This window comes from Hyperolius riggenbachi, chromosome 3, assembly GCF_040937935.1.
Source record: "Hyperolius riggenbachi isolate aHypRig1 chromosome 3, aHypRig1.pri, whole genome shotgun sequence".
Taxonomy (NCBI): domain Eukaryota; kingdom Metazoa; phylum Chordata; class Amphibia; order Anura; family Hyperoliidae; genus Hyperolius; species Hyperolius riggenbachi.
This window is the reverse complement of record NC_090648.1, coordinates 264,846,884-264,873,787: the sequence shown is the minus strand read 5'-3', so window position 1 is coordinate 264,873,787 and position 26,904 is coordinate 264,846,884. Positions and strand designations below refer to the sequence as shown.

The window sequence follows — 26,904 nt, the reverse complement described above, 5'->3', positions numbered from 1 at the left end:
CTGCGCCTGCGCGAGAGCCACTTTAAATTTCTCGCGAGTGTTGTGGAGTGTACTGCGCAGATGCAAAACTACTGCGCCTGTGCAGTACACTCCACACCACGTGCAAGTGATTGACAGCGGTGCTCGCCCAGGCGCAATAGAGGATGACCTGACGAGGTCAGCCTCTGCACTGTCGTGGACTAGAGCCAGCGGCTGAGAGTGGAGCTGCGGCGAGGGACATAGCAGCTGCTAGGGGCTGGAGGAAGCCCGGATAAGTAAATGTTTTTGGTTTTTTTGTTGTTGTTTTTTTCCCCTGATATTCCTTTTAAGCTGTAGTTTGCTTCTGTACTTGTCATTTTTAAATAATATGACTACAGAGTCTGTTTTACATACCTGCACAAAATGACTAGGTTTTGTTTTTCTTCTTCTTATCTTTTTTTACAGCTTGTGATTGTGACTCAAGAGGTATACAGACACCTCAGTGTGATCGATCCACTGGTCACTGTATTTGCAATGAGGGTGTAGAAGGTTTCCGCTGTGATAAATGCGCTCGTGGATATTCTGGAATTTTCCCAAATTGCGCTCCTTGCCACAAGTGTTTTGGCCTTTGGGATGTGATCATTAAAGAACTGGCCAACAAGACCAACCAGATGCTGAACCGTGCTAACGCTCTGAAAATCACTGGGGTGGTTGGACCATACCAGAAAACCATCGATAAAGTCCAGGACATGCTAGAGGAAGTTCAGACCATCATCTCACAGAATCCTGCTACTCAGCCAATCACAAATATTGACCAACTTTTTGATGAGGCAGAGTACGTTGCATTGATTTTTATTAAATCTGCTAAATATGTATATATCTAAAATATACATATATGTGTGTGTGTGTGTGTGTGTGTGTGTGTGTGTGTGTGTGTGTGTGTGTGTGTGTGTGTGTGTGTGTGTGTGTGTGTGTGTGTGTGTGTGTGTGTGTGTGTGTGTGTGTGTGTGTGTGTGTAATACAATATTTTATATTTATTATTTTGCAATACGTAAACACTGGCACACAATGCTTATTTTCCATAGTTTGTGGAGCAAGCCTGGCAATATAATAACAATGCTCATTTCTGGACAACTGTGGCTGTCTTTTAGGAAGCTTAAGTCAGAAGTCTGGGAGAAAGTTGCAGAAGTGGAGAAGAAGCTTGCTGACATCAACCTCAATGGCTCAAATAAACTGGCAGAGCTCCAGGCTGATGCAGACAGTGTCAGCAAGGCATTGAAAGAGCTTGGGGAACAGTTGGAGTATATGAAGATTTCTAATGTTAGAGGTAAATTTTCATTCTACATATTCTTTGTCATAAAAAAAAAATCATAGACTTTAGTTGCACTTCTACGCATCAATTTTGCTGTGAAATCTTAAATAAAAACTTTTTTTTTTCTTGCTAGTATTTAGCTAAAAAAAAAATCCTACATCCTGACAGACAGCAGCCCCTTTCTTGCAAAGTGCAGAGAGACTCCATAGTACCATGAACCAAGATACATATTGGTTAGTCGGAGCTAGTGCTCTTGAGGTGACCCACTAGTCTGTTCATCCTGCAGACTAGTAGGTACATCCCCAGCATCTTTGCCCACTAGCACCCATCACATGCGGCCAAAAGCAGCATGCCCGTTTTCCTCCTTAGCTATCCTAATACAGTTGTCCAGACATACTTCACCATTTGGCTCCTGGTTTTTCTTCTGTTTCCCAGTCTGATTCCCAGGAGGTCTCAGAAGTACCAGGAAACGTTCTCTCAATCTCTACCACAGATCTGTGGTATGTGCAGCTCTTTTGAAATTGAAAGCTGTAGCTGGCACAACAAGCTTTACTATGCCAGACTATTCTGGACAAATGCTCCTTTAACTAGCTGACTCTAATCTGCTCTTCTGCACAGTGTCCTGGTTATCTCCATTTTTCAAGTGAGACATTCTTCTCCAAAGATAGCAACATGGTGAAAGATATGTAATGGGTCCTCAGCGTAACTGTTACCAGGAAAACAGAACAGGGCACTATAGATGTTCACTACTATGACAGATGTCGTTAGGAGAACATTATTTAGAATGTAGTATTTCATGGAGCCCTTAAGTAACGGATGTACCTTAAAAAAAAACAGCTTCAAGTGAACACCTTTCTGTTCAGAAATAGCTGTCTTCTCTTTCTCTGGAAATTGCATGGCCTAGATAAATTAGATGTTTTGCAATACACTTGCAGAGGAAAACTACTCTGCTTTTAACAGGGGGGGGCTCAGGCCACTGCGAGGTGTGGTATGCCTGCAGACACTGGCTGGGTGATGCAGTCCATGAGAAGAGGCATATATAATTGAGAGCTGGGTCAGCGTTGCAGACAGGCTCAGCCAACCAGAGCTATTACATTGTTATTCCAAGACAGTATGGTGAATTGACAATCATTTGTGCCCTCACTGCATACATTCTGTCAGCTTGCCTGATTTTTGCCAGCATATTCAAAAGTAAATGTATGTCTACCAATCTATCGCTCACTGCAGAGGTACAGCCACTATACCTTGTGACATATACAGTGCAGTAAAAAAGTGAAAATAAAATTTGAGTTTAGGAATGTAGTAAGTAATTTTTTTATTTATTTTTTTATTTTTTGTGCATCAGCATGGTTTATGAAAGGCAAAGCTCACACACATTTTGTGCTGTGTTTATAGGAGCTATGGACAGCATCAATAAATACTTCCAGATGTCTCTGGATGCTGAAGAGAAGGTCAACGCCTCTGCCGTCAACCCAGATAGCATTGTGGAACATTCAGCTGTAACACGACAAAAAGTAGAAGATCTCATAGATGAGAAATATCTGGCATTTAAGGAAGGACAAGAGGAGCAGTCACGCATTTTGGATGAACTTGCAGGCGAGGTGCAGAATTTGGATCTTTCACCACTCTCTGAAAAGGTACACAAAAAGTCTACCCTCAGATCTTTGTCATTTTTTACTGTTTTGTATTGTAACACATTTTTGAAACATTTGATGCATAATGAGATACAAATGCTGGCTGGCCAGGGCAATGGGTACTTAGCCAGAAACAAGTGGGTCTATCAGAGGCTTTGTGTTTTCTGAAGGTCTACTTCTAGATAAATCTGGATTTTTTTCTTCTACTGAACCTGCTTTGAACAGATAATTCACTGATGCTGACTGCTGTTTCCTTAGACAAGCAGCATTTGACATTACTATAGGAAGGCTAATTGGCAAACCTGACCATCCAGGTAATGGCTTGCATAATGCAAAACTTTCTGCATTGCAAATTGTGTTATTCCACACAATTGCAGTAAAATGTGGACACTGAGCTATGGGTTTACATTCAGTAATTCTGCATTTGTTTTGCATTTCATCTCAGTAACTAAGACATCCCTAAACCACCACTATTCAACACAAAGTAGCTTCATTTTTATGGCAATGTGTTTTATTGCAGACGTGTGGCACACCAGCTGGTCCATCTTGTGAGGCATCACCCTGTGGAGGGCTTGGTTGCACAGGAAAAGATGGCAAGAAAGTATGTGGAGGAGAAGGCTGTGATGGTTTAGTGACTGTGGCAAACAGTGCATGGAAAACAGCCAAGAATTTTGACAAGGATATTCTGAATGCAATAGCCGAAGTGGAGGAGCTCTCAAAGCTGGTTAGTATGGCAACTGAAATGCTTACAAATTAAAGTGCCACTCACAGAGATAGATAGATAGATAGATAGATAGATAGATAGATAGATAGATAGATAGATAGATAGATAGATAGATAGATAGATAGATAGATAGATAGATAGATAGATAGATGGATACAGACAGTCTAAACGTTTCCTCATCTAGGAAAATGTATCTTGCTATTTGTCCTAATGGGACAGAGACAGCAATAAATAAAACTTTTTTTTGTTTAGCTTGTTGAAGTTAGAATCCCTGTGAAGATTGTATCCCTGTTCCTATCTCCTGTGCCCAGAGTTTATATTCAGCAAGGGCATGGATTTTTTGTTGTTGTTCTAAGCGAAAAATGAAAAAATGAACATGAAGCCCCTTAGTTTAGTTAGGCATTGACCATGGAGTTGTTGTGACATCAGCAATCAGTGACTTGGTGGACTCTGGAGAACACAGGTCTCTTTGCAGTGGCTTCGTTTACCCTTATGGAATCACCAACCTTGGCCAGGAAGCCCCAAAAGATAGGAGCATGCATACAATTGGGTTTATTGATAACAATTGTAAGTTGTTGTTCAAAGTGATCCCGAAGCAAGCTTGAGTACCTTTGTTTCCCTGTAAATGAGACCTACCCTGAAAATAAGCCCTAGCATGATTTTTCAGCAGTTTTGAGGATGCTCAAAATATAAGCCCTTCTCTGAAAATAAGCCCTAGTTAGGCTTCATAAAAAAGTCAGTTTCATTAGTGCCCATGCAACTATCCATGCAAAAAAAAAAAAAAAAAAAACCATTTGGCAGTAGATTGCAGGGCAGATATCCACCCTTCACCAAGGCAAGTAGACAGCCACAAAAGAGCCCACAACACCTCTAAAAATAAGGCTTGGCAAGTGCTGGGGTCTCTGTAACTGTAGATTGTTGTACATGGAAAAATACAATTTACCGGTAGTCAGTTATGAGAAATCCATGATGATTTTGATGTTCCAAATATGACATGAATAAATGTAGCTGTTCATAGAAAAATCAGACCTCTTCTGAAAATATAAAATATATATATAATTTTTTGGAGCAATTAAAATACAAGACCTGGTCTTCAGAGACAAGACTTCCTGTATGCATGCTAATAGGCAACCCGCTGTCCTGTCATAATGGTGCAGCAGGTCGCTTTGCTATGCGTTCAGAGTAGCGGCTGGCGGCGGGGGATTGCGACAGTTACTGGGGAATCGGCCGCCCGCCTGGCTCCTAGTGTGCTCATGGTCCCCTGACAGCGGCTTCCTATTTCCACTCCAGCCGGGAGGGCCTCCACCAATCAGCGACTTCCTGCCTCCACTGCAACCCGGTGCGACTCCACCAATCGGTGCACAGTGGGGCAGGAAAATGCTAATAAAGATGTGACGTGCCTCCTCGCTAAAGCTCAGCCCCATGAAACTCCGAGGCGCTGGAAGAACTTGGGCGTGGCTCTAGTAGTTTATCTGTTTAAACAGTAATTCATATAATAAAAATAAGCATTTGGGGGGGAGAATGCCTGAGAAACTATATGTAAGGGGCACAAAAATTCAAATAGAAAAAGTTTGTCTCGGATCCTACCCCATCACAGTGACCATGCTCCAAAGGCCACTAGGTTATGTTTCCCCCTTAGCCAAATGGTCATACTCAAGAGGAGGTCCACTGTGGAATCGACATACTTATTTCACAAGCTTACATGGAGAACGTGTGGCAATTCAGAGGACTTTTTTTTTCCTCCTTTTTTGTTTTCTGTTAATAGGTTGCCGAGTCAAAGCTGAGAGCAGAAGAGGCAAAGCAGAATGCCCAGAGTGTTCTAAACAAAGCAAATGCAACAAAAGAAAAAGTTGACAAAAGCAATGAAGATCTAAGGAACCTCATCAAGCAAATTAGGGACTTTTTAATGCGTATGTATATTGTTTACAATTGCATACATCGAGAAATGAAAATGGCAGCGCATCTAACCAAGATGCACATATATATGTATATTGTTTACAGACTCCAGAGTAATTGTAAAATGAAAGTGAAATAATCCTTTTTCCACTTTTTTTTTTTTTTTTTTTTTTCTTTCAAAATGTGTTTTTTTTTTCTTATCCTGCACTTGTAGTTGTTTCCTCTATCAAACAAACAAACACAGAACCTTTATACTGCGCTTTTCTCCTGGTGGACTCAAAGCACCAGAGCTGCAGCCACTAGGACGCGCTCTATAGGCAGTAGCAGTGTTAGAGAGTCCTGCCCAAGGTCTCCTACTGAATAGGTGCTGGCTTACTGAACAGGCAGAGCTGAGATTCGAACCCAAGTCTCCTGTGTCAGAGGCAGAGCCCTTAACCATTACACTATCCAGCTATCAGTTCATAGACGTGTTCTTGGATAGCCAACAATACTATGAGCCTGTACTGAGGGGAATAAAGGACCTACTTTTTTTTTTTTTTAAACCTATGTAAACATGCTACATTCCTAATAGTCTGGGCTGCAGCACTTTGAGTCTGTGACATACAAAATATGTATATGAGAAAATTCAGTGGCTACATAAAATAATGGAATGACCTCCAACGTGGCAAAATGATCAGAGAAGAATCAATTCCTGCCACACACTGCACAATAACTTTCAGCAGAAAATCTACTGAAAATCAATCGAATGACAGTGGTGCACTGTTCGATACAGTGCAAAGCTATGGACTGTCAAATGCTGCTCCTGCCACGCCCACAATGGAAGGAAACTGTCCATACACTCAGTTTGATAGTTTTGATCCATTCTTGATCAAAATCAATTGAAATTACGATCCATCAAATATGTTTAGTAATAGGTTTCTGGCAGATTTGATTAGTGTGATTGAATCTGCTTGCAGTTCAGGATCAGAAAAAAAAAAACCATGGGTAAATAAAAATGCAAACAATGTTATACATTAAAATAAAGATATTAGTACATAGTACAGAAACTATATGTTTACATAGCTCACTAAATTTGTAATTCACTGCGCTCATATCCTATTATCCTAATGGACTAGTAGTGACACATAGCAGGCATGATAATTAATCTTCAGGGATAATCACGGGCAGTGGCTCTCTAAATTTTTCCTCTTCGCAAGTTCATTGGGGAGGAGGAGAAGAACGAAGGCACAATCAAAAAGCTTCCGTCATTGCATCTCTCATGAGGAACCCTAATACTTAGACAAAAAAATGTAATACATTGTCCATATAGGACATCTTTGTGAAAAGATAGGTAAACTTAAATAACCCCCGTGCTGAAACGAGAACAGGGGAAAGGGAGCTGGATAATATTAGTCTTCTATATGTAGATGATATGTTGGGTGATGGAAGTCAGTGCTGCTCTGTGTGGTCCACTTGCAGTGGCAGATAAATCTATAAAGGACATGGGTTAGGGGAAAAAAACACAAAAAGAGCGCACTCAGAAGACTGATGATAAAAGGGAGACCAGCCGGTTGTAGACAGATCTCACCTGATGTGGTGGCTGATATGCCCTTATGGGTATTATCAGCTTGCAGGCTTTTGGCCCTCTCAGACCAGGGACCAGGTCAGAAGCAGGCTCTTTGTCCAAAGGGATCCTGTGGCTGGAAGCAGGTTATCAGGAGCAGCTGTCTGGTTTGTAGCCGTTGGTGTACCAGCACTGGCTGTAACACCAGAGCTGCAGGCACCTATGGGCTGTATGAGACTCAATCCCTTGGCAGGAAGAGTCTCTTTCCTAAAAAGCTGGCAATCCACACACTGCTCTTCAGATACACCACAGTGGTGGCTGGGTGGTGAGCAGTAGCACTGAAGTGGCTGAAAGAAAGCACAGAAGACCTGTGCTGGAAGTAACTGATTCTTTAATTAATGTAACAAATACAACTAGTTTTAGGAGGCCATTCCTGCTTTCCTCAGGCAAACAGTTGCTACATTGTAACAATCCAATTTAATTGAAATTCAAAAATCAATTAAAGGCGACACAATCAGTGCATGCATGTAAATGTAATCCGAGACCATGAGCCTCTGCTGTAGGTAAGGGTTTTCTCTCTCTAAGTGGGTTTAGAAAGTTAGTGTTGGGCTATAAAAGGATTGAAAAACAAACCTAAAATAAGACTGCCACTACGGGACAGCCTCTGCTCTGATATTCAGACCAGGAGGCTGTGGCACTGCAATATTTCTTGATACAAATAATTAAGAAGCTCATGAAGGATGAAGTTAAAAAAAAATTACAAAAAGTCCTTAATGAGCTTTTTAAATATTTGTATCAAATTTGCATATGATTATGGAAACTATTAATCATGCAACCATCACTCCCCTAATAGAGTGTGCCATAGCACCCCCTATTGATCTGAAATTACTTTACAATGTAAAATAACCTGTTGCACTGAAATTATATTACAACTAAAGATAAAAATAGTGCAGTGCCACCTGATGGTTTGGGGTGGTGCTGCAGCCTCGTGCTCTCTATAAATATATATTTGCAAGTCATGTATCGTATTTCCTAAGTCAGTCATCTTTAACCTATTAGCAGCACTACCCGAGTTGTCTGGTTATAGACCGTGGCAGGGCAGTGAAGGCTGGCAAAACTCTGCCTGCCTAACGAAGAGTAGGTGCAGGGAGCACTTCCATATTTACTGTCCGGACTTGGGATCGACTCTCTTCATCCTCCAATGCATGTGACATGTGATTGAGACTCAGAGGATGGTGTCAGTGTTGCAGAACCACGCAGTAGTAGAAAAGAGGTGGTACAACGCTGACACCATCCTCTGGGTCCCAATCACATCATATTATGTGATCAGAACTCAGAAGATGTCGATATTGCATGGTGTGTTCTAGGGGAAAAAGAGAGTCAACCCTGAGTCTGGACAGGTAAATATGAAACCGCTCCCTGTGCCGTTTTGCATTATAGCTTGCTAGGGAAAGGAAACTCACCACAGCACATGTAGGAAAAAACAAAACTGGCTGTTGAAAGGTTAATGTGACAGCCAATTTATGCTCAGGTTTTAATGCCATAAAGTGCTCTAGTGTCAAGATGCAGGTGAGAGCATAAAAATCTTTAAAGGAATACTGTAGGGGGGTCGGGGGAAAATGAGTTGAACTTACCCGGGACTTCTAATGGTCCCCCGCAGACATCCTGTGCCCGTGCAGCCACTCGCCGATGCTCCGGCCCGCCTCCGGTTCACTTCTGGAATTTCAGAGATTTAAGTCTGAAAACCACTGCGCCTGCGTTGCCGTGTCCTCGCTCCCACTGATGTCACCCAGAGTGTACTGCGCAGGCCCAGTATGGTCTGTGCATGCGCAGTACGCTCCTGGTGACCACAGCAGGAGCGAGGACAGGCAACACAGGCGGTGGTTTTCAGACTTTAAAGTCTGAAATTCCAGAAGTGAACTGGAGGCGGGGCCAGAGCATCGGTGAGTGGCTGCGCGGGCACAGGATGTCTGCGGGTACCTTCAAAAGCCCTGGGTAAGTTCAACTTATTTCCCCCCCTCCCCCCCCTACAGTATTCCTTTAAGCATAAAGAAGATTGGGCAGATATCTGAGATTGAAGGTGGAGAGGACAGAAAGGAGATATTATGACCCTTTCAATATGCAAGAATGAGGTTAATTTTCATAGGAATAGCCTAATATGTGTACTATCAGGCCTTCTCATCTGGACTGTCTGTCTGCCACAGACATGACCATACCCTAATCTAGCCCCCCCAAAAATCTAGACATTAAAATGCTTCTGTTCTACCATTAACGGGAGGGAAAAAATATGTTAGGGTGAAAATAAATTGATATTTACGAACACGTTCTCAGTTGTGGGCTTGTGGCCTGCTTTTGTGTGAACTTAAAGGGGCACTATGGCGAAAAAATTTAAAATATGTGCAAACATAAACAATAAGTACGTTTTTCCAGAGTAAAATGAGCCATACATTACTTTTCTCCAATGTTGCTGTCACTTACAGTAGGTAGTAATCTGACAGAAGCGACAGGTTTTGGACTAGTCCATCTCTTCATGGGGATTCTCAGGGATTTATTTATTTTCAAAAGCACTTAGTGAATGGCAATTGCTCTGTCCAACTGCCAAAAAACTGTGTAGTGAGCAGGGAAGCTGGTCAGCAGCATTGTTTAAATCCTTTTTAGGGAATATCTTTATAAAGAAGAAAGGCTATGCTGAGAATCCCCTATGAAGAGATGGACTAGTGCAAAACCTGTCGCTTCTGCCAGCTTTCTACTACCTACTGTAAGTGACAGCAACATAGGAGAAAAGTAATTTATGGCTCATTTTACTCTGGAAAAGTGTAATTTTTTTATTTGTCTATGTTTGCACATATTTTAAATTTTAACATTTTTCGCCATAGTGCCCCTTTAATATTATTCTGCTTTTTCTCTTTAGAAACTTGTCTGAAAATTATTTTTTCTATATGATCACTGTTCAATGTGTTCATTATAATTGTAATCATTGTCAAGATCATGAGTTAAATGTTGTTCTTAAAATACAACTTCCTGAAAATGTATGTTTTCATAGAGGATGGAGCTGATCTGGATAGTATTGAAGCTGTTGCCAGTGAAGTCTTGAAAATGGAGATGCCCACTACTCCAGAGCAGCTACAAGCTCTTACTGAGGATATCCGAGAACGTGTGCAAAGTCTTTCTAATGTGGAAAGTATTCTTCAGCAAAGTGCTGGAGACATAGCCAGAGCAGAGTCCTTGCTAGATGAAGCTAAACAATCAAGGTAAATATTACATTGCATTTATTAGAAGGCTCAGCAGTTTGTGTTTGCCACATGGTGGTGGCTTAAAAGACTGTGTAGAAATGAATCTCATAATTTCCGTACGATAAGTGTACTTAAGTTTGTAATGTCAATCATGATATTATAGGAGGCTATTGAGATAATTGTTTTTAAATTGTGTATTATCAGACCCACCCTATTCCTTTAGGCTGGGATCACACTGGCAGAAACAAAACCTTCCGCCTATCGGAACAGATCAGGAGACATGCGAACAGATCCTATGCAATGCAATAGGATCTGTTCACATCGGTCCGCTCATAATGGTTCTGTTTGTTTCATTTCAACGAGTGGAATATGGATATGGATCTCTGATAAAGCAGATGCTGACAGAATCTGTGGAAGCCTATGAAAACAGACTGTCAGTTTCTCACTAAGCTGGTCGCCACATACAGTTTGCCAGTTACTCACCTGTCTTTTGACACCTCAGGTCCACCACCACTGCCACTCTGGTCCATTGCAGGGGAAAAGTGCCAGTATACAGATCAGAGCCCTGGCAGAAGCATGGCTTCCCACTGGAATGCATCAGACCGAGAGTTCTCCATGGTGGAGGGAAAAATCCCATTGGTCTCTTGCAATCCAGTGAGGAGCCTCATATGCTTCTGCCACAGCTCCAATCTATGGACCTGATCAGTGGTGAAATCAAATGTGACAGCGGCTGGCGATATGAGCAGACCAGATGCACAATGGTAAATGACACTTGCGATTGACATGAGACTAACCTCTTGATCGGATATGTTTTTAAATGCTCCATTGTGCATCTGGAACGGTGTGAACCCATCAAAGCAAGGAATGTTCCTCATAGTGCTCCATAGATAATTCAAAGCTAATTTGATGTGCCACATCTTTAAGTGATCGGGGGGGGGGGGGGAACTGTGTTGTGTTTAACTAGGAGAAATATACTTTTTATAGTTTGGGCAAATGTCCACATCGGGGCCGAAAGATCTGTAGCTATGAAATGGTTTCTCATGCAACCAGCTGAAAAACAGCTGAAATTCATACATAGCATTGTTAAATAACAGCACTGCCCAGCCCAGAGACGGAACAGAGCTACTTCTCCAACCATGCTATGATCACATTCAACACAGTTTACCAGTTTTCATCAGGCCAGATTTAAAAGAGAAAAACTTTTTACAGGGTAAGAAACCAACATTTTACAATAAAATGCTGGATTCATATACTTGGATCCACCACAGCCCTTTAAATAATTAATATCCGTTGTGAAGATTTCAATGAAATTGATCTGTACAGCTAAAGGCTCATACACATGTCCAACATAATGCATAACCAACTGCACAACAAGTTGTTTACACAACAAGTACGTACACACAACCCAACTAAACAACCAAGTCATTATGTGCGCAAGCTAAATTACAAACTGCACAATATGTCCGCATTCAACAGCAACATAGTTGTTCAAGAGACTTGTACACACATGGCCAAATTGCACTATAGTTGGGCAGGTTGATCCACCGGTTGGATCTGGAAAACAACCTGTTATCAGTTGGTCATCTTGTTGTTTACCAGCCATACACATGCCCAACTGTCTTACAACAGGCCAAGTTTAGAAGATAGTTGGGCAGATTGTTTATATGTATGTACGAGCCTAGCCATCATGCATAAGATTATAGACCACCTTTGCTTTAAATGACCTTTTTTTTGTTTGCTTCTTGATTACAGCCAGGATGCATCTGATGTAAAGGCTGCAGCTGATATGGTAAAAGAAGCACTGGAGGAAGTAAGCAGAGCACAGAGTGCAGCTGAAAAAGCCATTAAACAGGCCAATGATGACATTAAAGGGACAAATAATCTTCTAACTTCTGTAAGTCAAACCTGGTATCTGAGAAATCTCACAGTAATGATGAAAAAAAATGATTATTGATTCTTGAAGTGCATCTGAGGTTCATCATTAAAGGGACACTTAAGTAAAAAAAAAATGAGTTTTACGTTGATTGTGTAAAAGGAAACATAAGTGATGCCAGTGTGTTGTCTGCACATGTTAAAGGGACACTTAAGTCAAAGAAAAAAAGATGAGTTTTACTCACCTGGGGCTTCCAATAGCCCGCTGCAGCTGTCCGGTGCCCTCGCCATCTCCCTCCGATCCTCCTGGCCCCGCCGGCAGCCACTTCCTGTTTCGGTGACAGAAGCTGACAGGCTGGGGACGCGAGTGATTCTTAGTGTTCCTGGCCACAATAGCGCCATTTATGCTGCTATAGCATATATCATATACCATATAGCAGCATAGAGGGTGCTAATGTGTCTGGGAACGCGAAGAATCACTCGCGTCCCCAGCCTGTCAGCTCCTGTCACCGAAACAGGAAGTGGCTGCCGGCGGTGCCAGGAGTATCGGAGGGAGACGGCAAGGGCACCGGACAGCTGCAGGGGGCTATTGGAAGCCCTAGGTGAGTAAAACTAATTTTTTTTTTGTTTGACTTAAGTGTCCCTTTAAATAATGTATATAGGAATTTTTTTACTGATGCAATGTTTTTTAATGGCTTCCCGTCCACCTAACGCAGAATGGTGGTGGGACAGCAGCTCTCTCATGTCTTGTGGACGCCTATAGGCATTATCTCGCGAGGAGTGAGATTTGACAGCGTGCACGGTGGGCCACAGCGATCAGCCTGCCAGCCAGTGATTGGAGCTAGAAAGCTGTTTTTTTTGTTAGCATTTATTGATGTAAGTATTTATATAGTGCTGACATTTTACACAGTGCAGCACAGAGTACAGTCTTGCCACTTAACTGTCCCTCGGAGAGGCTTACAATGTAATCCCCACCATAGGCATATGTCTATGTATGTATAGTGTAGTATAGTGGCACCCAATTACTCGCCCACACCCTCAGACAGGCAGGCATTGCTTGCATCTATTCTCCCCTTTAATCACACCCTGATCACCTATCAATCACTCATCACCACCTGTCACTGCTACCCATCAGATCAGACCCTAATCTGCCCCTTGCAGGCACCCAATTAACCGCCCACACCCTCAGATTGCCCTCAGCCCCCCCCCCCCCCGATCGCCTCCCCAGTGCATTGCTTGCATCTATTCCCCCCCCCCCTAATCACACCCTGAGACACCCATAAAACACCTGTCACACCCACCCATCAGATCAGGCCCTAATTTGCCCCGTGTGGGCTCCTGATCACTCGGCCAAACCCTCAGATCCCCTTCCAATCACCTACCCAGTGCATTGATTTCATCTATTCTCCCCTCTAATCACCCCTTGAAACATCCATAAATCACCTCCTGTCACCCTCTAGTACTCCTACTCTGCCCCCTGCGGGCTTCTGATCACCCGGCCAAACCCTCACCCGCCCCACCGCAGTGACAATTTTTTTTTCTGATCACTGCTGGTCTCTCCGACTTAATTGTGGCTGAGACCATCCGTTATGCCACACAATACGCAACCGCCAATCCAAGAAGCTACCATGCCCAGCCTTTTCGGTGGAAACCACTCCAAGTTTCCGAACATAACATTTTTTGGAAAGGTGGGGGGAAAGGCTGCGCGTCCCTAAACACATGTTGCAATTGAATGGTTAATCGCACAGGCATACACCGCCTCTGTCAGACTGAAAAATGCATGCCCTGCATCCAAGACAAGTGCTAACATTTATTAAACTAGGAGGAACTTTAGCTTCCAATATGGTTTGCATGTAAAGTATATTATACTAGACACTTGCGCCACGGTGAGGCAAACCTCCGGGCAAGTGACGTAACCTAAATTTAAAATTGGGAGCAGCTAAGCAAAAAAAAAAAGTGTAACTTACATTTTGTTGAACAGCGAGGAGAACGCCTGCGCATACCACTAAGGCTGCATCTGAAATGACCACCAGCTCAGTGTGAAGCACCTAAATAGATTTTCTGCACACTTTGCATTCAATTCAGATGCAAATCATATGCAAATCTGCTACTAATTATGCAAACAGGAAACTCAGGTGGAGGGGCTGGGAGCAGCTAACCTGACAGTTACATAGTTACATTTTTTGGGGCCTTCCACTTAACATGGGTCTAGTCAAAAAGAATGTATTGCAGTCTTATTGGTCTACGCACCGAATACATTACATGCCCACATTCTCTGCTGCCATGTCCAGGTCAGGATTTGAGAACATCCTGCGCTTCCTGCACTTCAGTGCCAATGCAACCTGTCATCTAAGAGGCCACCCTGCTTATGACCGGTTCCACAAAATTCGGCCCCTCATAGACCACCTGTCATCAAAATTTGCAGATGCTTATACCCCTGAACAGTCATTTTGAGGCATTTGGTTTCCAGACTACTCCTCACGGTTTTAGGCCCCTAAAATGCCAGGGCAGTATAGGAACCCCACAAGTGACCCCATTTTAGAAAGGAGACACGCCAAGGTATTCCGTTAGGTGTATGATGAGTTCATAGAAGATTTTTTTTTTTTGTCTTCTTTCCAAAATGGGGTCATTTGGGGGGTATTTATACTATCCTGGAATTCTAGCACCTCATGAAACATGACAGGTGCTCAGAAAAGTCAGAGATGCTTCAAAATGGGAAAATTCACTTTTTGCACCATAGTTTGTAAACGCTATAACTTTTACCCAAACCAATAAATATACACTGATTGGATTTTTGTTTTATCAAAGACATGTAGCACAATAAATTTGGACAAAAATGTATATAGAAATTTTACTTTATATGAAAAATGTCAGCACAGAAAGTAAAAAAAAAATCATTTTTTTGATGAATATAATAAAAACTAAAAATCACAGCAGCAATCAAGTGGCACCAAAAGAAAGCTGAATTAGGCCCAGTGCACACCGGGCGGATCCGCCGGCCGAATCCGCCTGAAAATCTGCATGGCTAATGTATCTCTATGGGCTGGTGCACACCGGCGGTTTGAGGTTTTTTACAAAGCCGCAAACGTGCCTCTTGCTGCACGTTTGCGGTTTGCTAAAAACCTCAAACCGCCATTGTGCACCAGCCCATAGAGATACATTAGCCACGCTGATGCGGATACGGCCTGCGGATCTCATACAGAATCCACTCGGTGTGCACCCAGCAAATATCGGCTCTCTGCCCCCAAAACCGCTAGCGTTTTGACTATCTGCTAGCGGTTTTGGTGTGCACTGGACCTAAGTGACAAGAAAAGGAGGTAAAATTCATTTAGGTGGTAGGTTCTACGACCGAGCAATAAACCGTTAAAGCTGCTTTGGTCTGAATGGGAAAAAGTGTCTGGTCCTTAAGGGGTTTTAAGACTGCTGTCCTTAAGTGGTTAATCTAAAGCCAATTTGGGGGGAGAGGGGGAAATAATTTAAAAAAAATGCAAAAATTTTGGTATTTTTTGATAAGAATTTTTTTTTAAATAACAATGGCCTTATCACTAGGGGGGTATAAACCTCCGGGGCTCAAGAGGTTAATATTTCCAGTTGTGGAGTAGCTTTATTTTAAAACTACTTGTACACTGGTGTTAAAGCAGTCTACCTCATATGATTAAAACATCATGTTACCAATCAGGGCCCAGGAGAAAGAGTGAGCATTGCTACAAGTCACTTCAATGTTCTTATTGTGGTATAAATTTAAGCCTTTTTCATGACCAAGCTTATATTTTTATTGTGCACGGTTTGTGTCTTAAGGCTGCAGTTCCTTCCTTTTGCTTTTATTCAAGCTAATGTATACGGTATTTGTATTTTCTTCTATTTCTTTTTGGTTCAGTGAAAGAACTGTCTTTTTTTCACAGATTGAATCCGAAGCAGCAGTCTCAGAAGAAACATTACATAATGCCACACAGCGTATTTCTCAAATTGAGAAAAGCCTTGGAGATCTAATAAAGAAGTCAACTGCCAACTCAGAATCTGTAGATTCAATTGAGAAATCTGTGGAAGATGTGAAAGCAGATGCAGATGGAGTTAAGAAGGTTTGTGTTTAGCAGTAAATACTTAGTTATTTTTGTATGTAAAAATGTGATTCTAATAGTACAACCTGCACTACTCACTCTCTCACTTACATAGCTACTTAATCTGGTATAGCATTGTATAAAAAAGACCGGTCTTACGCCCTTCATAATGTTAAAGGGAAGGTTCAGGGAGGGGATTAAAAAAATAAAAATAAATTTCCACTTACCTGGGGCTTCCTCCAGCCCGTGGCAGGCAGGAGGTGCCCTCGCCGCCGCTCCGCAGGCTCCCGGTGGTCTCCGGTGCCCGACCCGACCTGGCCAGGCCGGCTGCCAGGTCGGGCTCTTCTGCGCTCCATTTCCTGGCACTTCTGCGTCCCACGCCGGCGCACTGACGTCATCGGACGTCCGCCGGGCTGTACTGCGCAGGCGCAGTAGTTCTGCGCATGCGCAGTACAGCCCGGCGGACGTCCGATGACGTCAGCGCGGCGGCGTGGGACGCAGAAGTGCCAGGAAATGGAGCGCAGAAGAGCCCGACCTGGCAGCCGGCCTGGCCAGGTCGGGTCGGGCACCGGAGACCACCGGGAGCCTGCGGATCGGCGGCGAGGGCACCTCCTGCCTGCCACGGGCTGGAGGAAGCCCCAGGTAGGTGGAAATTTATTTTTATTTTTTAATCCCCTCCCTGAACCTTCCCTTTAAGTGTACCTGAATTCATATGACATGAGGTGAGAAGTGTATATACAGTACCAATCCCCCCACCCACCGACTGTAAGAGTTAAGAATACAGATATGCAAATTACACTTTGTCAGACTTGAGGTGGACTGTAACCTGGACTATAAGCGCTGGGCTACGTTCACAGGGAAGCATTGTGGTGCGTTACATAACACAATAATGCTTCACACCGCATGTATAACACACAGTGCGACTTTTCCATTTCATTGCGTGGAGTTCCTACTTTTGCAGGATTTGCAAAGCAACAGCCCAATGTGAACATAGCCTAACTTGCATTAATAACTCATTACAAAACATAAAACTCTTGTTTGGCAGGGAACAACTTCTGAGTGCAGGGAATATATTAAAAGCCTTGTAATGGTTCACCATTGAAGTATTGATACAATTGATTTTTTTTTTAAACACAAAATAAAACTTTGTAACTATAGTCTTACTCCCAAATAGAACTTTCCTAGATTTCCAGTTGATTAACTTTATTTTATTTTCAGTTCGGGTTTAAGTCAGAGGTATTGGTTTAAAAAGAAAAGGAAAAGAAAAACACATGATCCTGTGTACTTGGACACCAACACGTAGGCTTGTCTGGATACATACAAATCCAGGGGAGCCTCTATGACAGCACATTATCATGCATGTCTTAGAAAACATTACCTCTTCTTTTAACCCCTTGCATACCAGCAGTCTCTGGACCCTTAAGGACCAGACACTGCTGGTACAGCACAACAGCGCCTCCCGACGAATCGCCACACATACCCTCCAGTCACTTCGCTCTCTCAACATCACAGGCCCTGCTTTCCTCCTGACTGGAGCTCTGTGCGCCAGTCAGGAGCCGCTTTCATTGGCTTATGACCCTGTCAATCAATGTAGGCCAGCTCGATTGACTCACAGTGATCATGCGGTCAGGAGCCAATAAAATCGGCTCCTGACCGGCTCACAGAGCTCTGCCGTCATATTGATGGCAGAACGAGTGAGTTGCAGTGTAGGCAGAGCGGTGGGACCACACTGCGAAGATTTTGAAATCTACGTCCTGTCAGAGACGCACAGCCACCAGCAGGACGTAGATTTCAACCGTGCTGGTCTGGAAGTGGTTAATTAGCTTTAAAGTATCTTTAACCTGAATTTACTGTATTTGATGTGCAGTAAGTAAGCAAGCAAGTGTGGGTGTACCAAAGGTTAATGACTTTTGCAGTGAATCACGGGCAGGTTTTTGGGGGTTGGGGGGCGGGTAAGGATTACTAGGACATTGAGAGGGTATACTATTTTTTTGGGTTGGAGGGAGGATCTACATTAGATGGGGATTCTTAGAATCATGTGTATATGAGTTAGAACAAGAGTGTGAGTTTGCATAGTAGTGGGGAGGAGTGTTAATATATGCAGAGGTTGATGTGGTATTTTTATTTAGTATTTTATACAGCGCTGACATCTACCACAGCACTTACCATTGCAGTGTTCTCCCCAGAGCCTATTACCCGGGCGGAGCGCCCGGCTGGTCTCAGCTTCCCGCCCGCCTGTGGTTACAGCGTGCATCAGATTTTCTTCCTCCACATTCAATGCAGTGTGCAGCGGCTGTGTTATTGGAGCCAGACACTGTCACTTACACTATCTCCGCCCTCCCCTCAGCTCCTGCATAGCCGTGATGTAGAGGGGCGGGGAGAGCCTGGTAACTGAAGTTACACAGGCACCGCGGGAACTTCAAAGGAAGGAGCCGGAGCTATTGAATCCCGATCTGCATGACTAGTGCAGAGGACTGGGCTCTCCTCCTCCAGCAAGTCTTCACATCGCAGCAAACTTCCCAGCATGTGTTCCAGCCTCACCTCCAGCCTCGCAGGTCAGAAATCAGAGCACAGGGAAGAGTGCGGATCAGTGCTCGCTCATGCTGGGGAGACAGCATTGCAGGGCAGATGGTTATCTGTTAATCCCTGGTAAGGTGGTGATTGATAGCTATTAGCTGCCTCTGCTGCTGTGCCTGGTGTAGCATCACCTCTATGGCATGCCCCCCTTTCAGATGCACTTTGCTGGGAGGAGACAGACATTTTTACAACTACTATATTGCTGTCCTTCCCCCAACTGCTCTGCTCAGAGATGTTACATTGATGTAAACCTGTCTGCAGACCTCCTGCAGTGTGCTGAGCAAGTTACAGGAGCTGTGAGTGCTGCATTCTTACTTGTATTACATTCATATTTAGAGGGTAGTGCTGCAATCCTCTCCTCTCTGACCCACACATTGTTTTGTTTTTTTTGTTATTGCCCCCCCCCCCTTTTCCCACACTGGTATACATATTATTTCTTCTACCTTTAGTCTGTCTCTCCGCCTCACACATTTCCTTTTGTCTCTCTCACACACTTTCCTCCTTGTTTTTTCTTTCCCAGTCCTTTCCCCCCCCCCCCCTCTGTAGTACATGCTGTTTAGCACATAGACAAGCAACAAGCTTGTGTGCATGCGAAATCATCCAGTGTAACTCGCCATCAGTAGTTCCCAGTGTGATTCCTCCTTACCCACTTCCTCATTCGAAAGCACCCAGCATGATCCACCTACACTCGTCCCTACCAAGTAGCACCCAACACGATCCACCCTGCCCCTCCCTACCTAGTAGTGGCACCCAGCATCACCCTCCAACTCCACCCAACGTGACCTTACTTCCCCACCCGGCTACTTTTTCATGCCACCCGGCTGGTAAGAAATTCTGGGGAGAACACTGCATTGTGTATATAGTCCTATCACTAACTGCCCCTCAGAGGAGCTAATAATCTCTAACATAGTAGAACAATTGCTCTCACTACAAAATACATAGGTTCCTATTGTTGACTGAGTAAAACTTGATCAAATATAAATATATATATTTTTACTGTATGCATTTTGCTATAGAAACTGCAGAAACTGGCTGTGCTAAACAGTATTACGGAAAAGACCCGTTTTGCAGAACTCTTTTTTTGTTTTTTTTGTTTTTGAATTCTAATTTTCAAGGCAATGATGCCCTCTTATGTCTCTTCCTAATATTACAGGTCCTTGATCATGAACTGAGTAATAAATATAAAGAAGTTGAAGACTTAATAGCAAAAAAAGCTGAAGATTCTTCAGAGGCCCGAAAGAAAGCAGAAAAACTCCAAAAAGAAGCTAAAGCTTTATTAACACAAGCAAACAAGAAATTGAACTTACTGAAAGGTATATTTCCAATTCTGTTATTTTATGTTCTGCAATAAGAGGCAAGGTTTGAGAAAACCTGATTTATGTCGCCTTCTGAAAATGGGTGTGGGTGAATGAGAAAAGGGCGTGAGGAAAAAGGGGCCCAGATGGATAACAAATTGGTGCAGGTAGATAACAAAATCTCAATAACGATTAACATTGTTAATGAAATTGGTTAACGATAAATACTGTTTAAAAAACAGCTGGGAGATGGATACGAAAATATATTAACTTTAAAAAATATTACATAATTCACCAATACAGCTTAAAGTGACTCCGAGCTCATAAAAAAAATGAAAGTTGTACTCACCTGGGGCTTTCTCCAGCCCAGTGCTGGTCGGGAGGTCCCACGACGGCGTCCTGGCTCTTCTCCTTCTCCCCGCTCCGGAATGGCTGACAGGCCGCAGCCCGGGCGACACTCGCCCGCGTGTCGGGCTGCTCCTTCCGCGTATGACGCGGATTACGTCACACGCCGGCCGCCTCGCGTCATCACGGCGGCCGGCGTGAAAGTACTGCGCATGCGCGCTTTAATCGCGCATGCGCAGTACTTTCACGCCAGCCGCCGTGATGACGCGAGGCGGCCGGCGTGTGACGTCAGCCCCGTCATACGCGGAAGCTGCAGCCCGACACTCTGCCGAGTGTCGCCCGGGCTGCGGCCTGTCTGCCGTTCTGGAGCAGGGAGAAGGAGAGGAGCCAGGACGCCGGCGTGGGACCTCCCGACCAGCACTGGGCTGGAGAAAGCCCCTGGTGAGTACAACTTTCTTTTTTTGGGTGAGCTCGGAGTCCCTTTAACCTAACCCTAATTTCACACAGACCCCTGCCCTGGTGGTGCCTAACCCTAACCGCCCATCTGGTGGTGCCTAACCCTAACAGCCGCCCCATCACACACACCTCACACAAAAACACCATTACACACATTGAAACAATAACATATTTGATAATGTAAAATCTGTACATACAAACGATATGTGACAAAAACTATACCGTTGCAAGTTTCTAAACCAATAACATTTTCCAAAAACTTTAATGTCCTAATGTTGATAATGATATTTATCCCACACCCTTTTCTCTTCTTTGGGCACCGTATTGACGATAAATACATTAGTCTATGGCGGCGCCTTTTTCCGTCCACTAGCCACCGATGCCTTTTTTTCCTACTACCATTCCAGTTAAAAGGGGGAGGGTTCACAGAACTTGACAATATGTACTAAATAAATGTCTTTTGTAGATTTAGAAAAAACATATGAAGACAACCAGAGGACATTAGAAGAAAAAGCTAAACAGCTGGTAACCCTGGAAGAAAAAGTCCGTGACCTTCTACAGGCGATCAGTCAGAAAGCAGCGGTGTACAGCACATGCTTGTAAAGCAGACCATGCCAACAGGAATTTGAAAGGGACCAAATGTTCTATAATTTATTGGATTTTTAGTGAACGCTTAATTAAGACCTTTTTTATATTTCAATCACGAAGGAAATAAACACAAGTAATAAATTCATTGAAAATAAGTTTAGACTTCCACTCTTTTACATGAACATCTACTTAGAGGTTGATGGAAAATGGCACTCTGTATAGGGGTCTATTTTTTAAACCATCATATATTCCAGGCAAATTCACCATTTTAGGTACTGGGAATTTTTCATGGTTTTAAAAAACATATTTTCAGGAAGAAAGTCCCACCATCTCCATTGCTGAGATATTCTAGCTAACATTTTAATGGACCAAAATAAACTAAACCTTACAAAAGTAGCCCATCTTCCAGGCGCAAACCTAAAAATACAATCGGCTTATCAAAGTGCTCAAATGTTATTTTTTTTTCCATGAAATGATGATTTTTGCAACTAAAAATCCTTTTTTGAAACTTTGATCAGAAGATTAGCACTGAATTCAAGGAGCCATTTTAAGGTATTGAGAAAGAGACTGCTTGTGTCTGGAGTTTATTATCCTGCCAATTAGACTGCAACAAAGTAGGTACAGACTCCTTTGAAAAGATGCAGCCAATGGCAAGGAGAGCATGTGATACAGGGGAGTGGTCAGTGTTTGGGCTTCTGACCAGGAACTGTAGTTAGCGGGAAATTATTCAATTTTAATCAAGGATATTTAACACAGGGAAGGGCAAGATTTGTATCTGGAGTAAAGCTTTAATCACGAGATCAAAAGATGTAAGTACTTGTAGGCATTTTCTTTTGCAACACTCTGATTAGCATCATTGCTATATGTGTGGCCGCTTACAGGTATTCAACAGATCTTCTTGGAAGTGGTGAATTTGCCTGCAAATAATGGCAAAAATGCTCCACAGGGAACAGTTTCTGAAGATGAAGGTTCTCCTTTTTAGAAACAGACCCCTAAAAAGCCTTCCCCATATTTAGCATCAGTATTATAAGCAATCAGTCAATATTTTACTCTACATATAAACCTATAACAATTATTTTTCACTCATATTGTAATCAGGCACTGCTGTCCAATAAAGTAAATTTATTACACTTTCCCAGTGGAGATGATCATTTTATGAACTGAAATTCTTGTGCATTTTCCCACAGATTACTTCATCAGTGACTTTAAAAATCTAAAGAGAAACTGTCTGGAGGGTAGGAGTCACTTTGATGTTGTGTGTGCTATGTAGGTCACATCTTCAGAATATTCATATTGGCTTTGAAAACCATTTCATCCTGAGTTATACCTAAAAACCATGGAGCCTTATCAGAAAAGTGACGTCAAAAAAGGCTCGTTTGATTCTGACAACCACAGGCAGTAATTAAGCTCAGGTATAGCACTAAATTCAGTGTGTTCTCTCCTGGGTGATCAGGTTTGGCATGTAGTAGATGTCAACATTTGGTGTCTAGCTTCAGTGTCAGACAATGTCCAATACTGGTATTTTCCAGCTCAGCTCCAATGTCTGGCACAGTCTGACACAGGATTGGAAAGGGTTAATGCAAGGACTGCCAAAGTGTTTTCTGAAATACTGACAGTGCCACATGCTACACCTAAGAGATGAAAAGAGCTTAGCGAGTTAAATAAGTGGCTGAGAAATTGGTGCAGGAATGAAGGGTTTGTGTTTCTGGAAAACTGTGCAGACTTTGGTCGACTACAGTTAGGGATGGGCTACACCTAAATGGGCAGGGTGCATCTGTACTGGAGGAGAAAATGGTTAGAAGGTTGTAGGAGATTTTAAACTAGGACCTGGGGGAGGAGAAAGTGTAGAGACTTAATATGTGGACAAGCCAGCCAGGTTAAATAGGTAATAGGATGCTAGCATTATAGAGGATGGAGAGGTGGTGGGGACAGTGTAAATAATGAGGCGGTAGTTAAACTTTCAGATGACCCATTAAATGTAACTGAAGTTGGGAAGTGTGGTGGTAATCCATTTTATTTGCAAGGCATCTAGAATTGAACTAGAGACGAGTACGTGCGCACGTCCAATTTTTATTGGCCAACTTTACATCTTTCATAAAGTATGAGGGCCAACCTGTTTTGAACACAATAAACAGATTGCGTAGGTAAGCTTTCATGCTACATGGAAGTGATAAAATTGTCCAGCCAAAATTAGATTTGTGTACACACCCTTATTTTTAATCCACAAAGGCTTTATGACATTGTAGGAATAATGGAAACCTCATTGTTCACCATGTTTGGATAACAAACTTAGGGGTCACAATATGTTTAGGAAGGATAGAGCAGGCTGAAATGGTGGATGGGGTTGTATTCATTAAAAATTATTTTACAGCTGTCGTGAATAAAGAGCTGGATGACAATGTGGAGCCTGTTTGGCTAAATATTCATGGTGGAAATAAGTTGCCAATTGCTTATCGGGGTGTGTTATAAGCCGGCACATATCCATGATACTGCAGAACTGTAGCAGATGGGAAAAACTGCAAGTAAATGTGAGGTCATAGTTATGAGAGACTTCAACTGGGATATTGGAGCTACTCATTCTAGAAAAAGTGGCAGATTTCTATCGACACTACAGGACACTTGACTCAAATAATAATTGAACTGACTAGAGACGGAATGCATACTGGATTTGGTAATTCCAAATTGACCAGATAATATATCATATCTCTCAAATGTTCTTGAACCTGCACATTTGTTGTGATGATTAACAGGTTGTGAAGCAAGTAAGGCAGAGCTACTGAATGCTTGGTTCGCTTCTGAATTCACAAGGGAAACTTTTTTGTTGCATATTACAGGTGTGGAAGGGTCCCAGTCTTCCGATTAAATAATGCAGGAAGGAGTGGAGGCTAGACTAAAGGCTCATACACACACAGTGTTCTCCCCAGGATCAATCAGCCGGGCGGAGCGCCCAGGTAAGATAAGTTACCGCCCGGCTGATGAAATCACCGCAAGCCACACTCTTCACTGACAAGTGCCCGGGCTGTCAGGATGTGCTACTTCCCCTCTGCGCACGAGATCTCGTGCTTCCCGGCGAGCTCCTGCACTGATTGGCTCAGCGCATGGTAAGAGGTGTGACCATAGTGCTAGCTGCCGACTGTCACTGCAGAATGCAGAGGCTCATGACTGTCTGTAAGCTCAGCTGTGCGGGGATGTGCTGGGCAGAGACTAGAGGCAGGCAGAGAGCAATCATTCACAGGCTGAACATGTTAATTTATGTGCACGAAGTTCAGTGCATAAAGCAGGAACGGAGCAGTGCGGTGATCTGTGATTCGTAGCACAGGGGAGAAACACGTGCTGGAGTCACAGGAGAGCTGACAGCGGGATGGAGAAGTGTGGTGGGATGTGATTTATAGCAGGAGGATCCTGGGCAGGTCACGGAGAGAGATGGAATGCTGTCTGGAGTCAGACACAGGGGCGTAACTAGAAATCACTGGGCCCCCCTGCGAATATTTGGATGGGGCCCCCCCCCCCCCCATAGGTGCCAAATAATCGTAATGGGGCAGCGTTTCACTGTAAATTAATTGTAAAGTGGGCAGCATTTTACCAGACAATCGTAATGTGGGCCAGAAAATCGTAATGTGGGCAGAGTTCACCAGAAAATCGTAATATGGGCCTTTAGAAAATCATAATGTGGGCAGAGTTCACCAGAAAATCGTAATGTGGGCACCAGTCACCAGAAAATTGTAACGTGGACAGCATTCACCAGACAATCGTAATGTGGGCAGCGTTCACCAGAAAATCATAATGTGGGCAGAGTTCACCAGAAAATCATAATGTGGGCAGAGTTCACCAGAAAATCGTAACGTGAGCAGCAGTCACCAGAGAATTGTAACGTGGACAGCATTCACCAGACAATCGTAATGTGGGCAGCGTTCACCAGAATATCGTAATGTGGGACAGAAAATCGTAATGTGGGCAGAATTCATCAGAAAATCGCCATGTGGGCAGCAGTCACCAGAAAATCGCCATGTGGGCAGCAGTCACCAGAAAATCGCCATGTGGGCAGCAGTCACCAGAAAATCGCAATGTGGGTATCAGTCACCAGAAAATCCTAATGTGGGCAGCAGTCACCAGAATATCGTAATGTGGGCAGCAGTCACCAGAAAATCCTAATGTGGGCAGCAGTCAGTCACCAGAATATCATAATATGGGCAGCACACACCAGAAAATCCTAATGTGGGCAGCAGTCACCAGAAAATCCTTATGTGGGCAGCAGTCACCAGAAGATCCTTATGTGGGCAGCAGTCACCAGAAAATCGCAATGTGGGCAGCAGTCACCAGAAAATCGCAATGTGGGCAGCAGTCACCAGAAAATCCTAATGTGGGCAGCATACACCAGAAAATCGTAATGTGGGCAGCAGACACCTGAAAATCGCAATGTGGGCAGCAGTGACCAGAAAATCGCAATGTGGGCAGCAGTGACCAGAAAATCGTAATGTGGGCAGCAGACACCTGAAAATCGTAATGTGGGCAGCAGGCACCTGAAAATCGTAATGTGGGCAGCAGGCACCTGAAAATCGTAATGTGGGCAGCAGTCACCAGAAAATCGTAATGTGGGCAGCAGGCACCTGAAAATCGCAATGTGGGCAGCAGACACCTGAAAATCGTAATGTGGGCAGCAGTGACCAGAAAATCGCAATGTGGGCAGCAGTGACCAGAAAATCGTAATGTGGGCAGCAGACACCTGAAAATCGTAATGTGGGCAGCAGACACCTGAAAATCATAATGTGGGCAGCAGACACCTGAAAATCGTAATGTGGGCAGCAGACACCTGAAAAACGCAATGTGGGCAGCAGTGACCAGAAAATCGCAATGTGGGCAGCAGTGACCAGAAAATCGCAATGTGGGCAGCAGACACCAGAAAATCGTAATGTGGCCAGCAGACACCAGAAAATCGTAATGTGGGCAGCAGACACCTGAAAATCGTAATGTGGGCAGCAGTGACCAGAAAATCGCAATGTGGGCAGCAGTGACCAGAAAATCGCAATGTGGGCAGCAGACACCAGAAAATCGTAATGCGGGCAGCAGACACCTGAAAATCGTAATGTGGGCAGCAGTGACCAGAAAATCGCAATGTGGGCAGCAGTGACCAGAAAATCGTAATGTGGGCAGCAGTGACCAAAAAATCGTAATGTGGGCAGCAGACACCTGAAAATCGCAATGTGGGCAGCAGTGACCAGAAAATCGCAATGTGGGCAGCAGTGACCAGAAAATCGCAATGTGGGCAGCAGACACCAGAAAATCGTAATGTGGGCAGCAGACACCTGAAAATCGCAATGTGGGCAGCAGTGACCAGAAAATCGTAATGTGGGCAGCAGACACCTGAAAATCGTAATGTGGGCAGCAGACACCTGAAAATCGTAATGTGGGCAGC

At 43.6% G+C, this 26,904-nt stretch overlaps 1 protein-coding gene across 1 annotated transcript in view; it reads left to right on the top strand.

Annotated features, from left to right (window-relative positions):
• LAMB1 (laminin subunit beta 1) overlaps positions 1-22,625 on the top strand; it is a 91,521-nt gene extending 68,896 nt beyond the window's left edge. The window contains exons 25-34 of the mRNA XM_068276291.1: positions 424-793; positions 1,110-1,285; positions 2,666-2,907; positions 3,425-3,628; positions 5,394-5,538; positions 10,111-10,318; positions 12,053-12,194; positions 16,075-16,251; positions 19,961-20,120; positions 21,370-22,625. Coding sequence (XP_068132392.1) covers positions 424-793; positions 1,110-1,285; positions 2,666-2,907; positions 3,425-3,628; positions 5,394-5,538; positions 10,111-10,318; positions 12,053-12,194; positions 16,075-16,251; positions 19,961-20,120; positions 21,370-21,506 — 1,961 coding nt within the window. The 3' untranslated portion in view covers positions 21,507-22,625. The remainder of the gene's footprint in view (positions 1-423; positions 794-1,109; positions 1,286-2,665; positions 2,908-3,424; positions 3,629-5,393; positions 5,539-10,110; positions 10,319-12,052; positions 12,195-16,074; positions 16,252-19,960; positions 20,121-21,369) is intronic.
• The last annotated feature ends 4,279 nt before the right edge of the window (positions 22,626-26,904 follow it).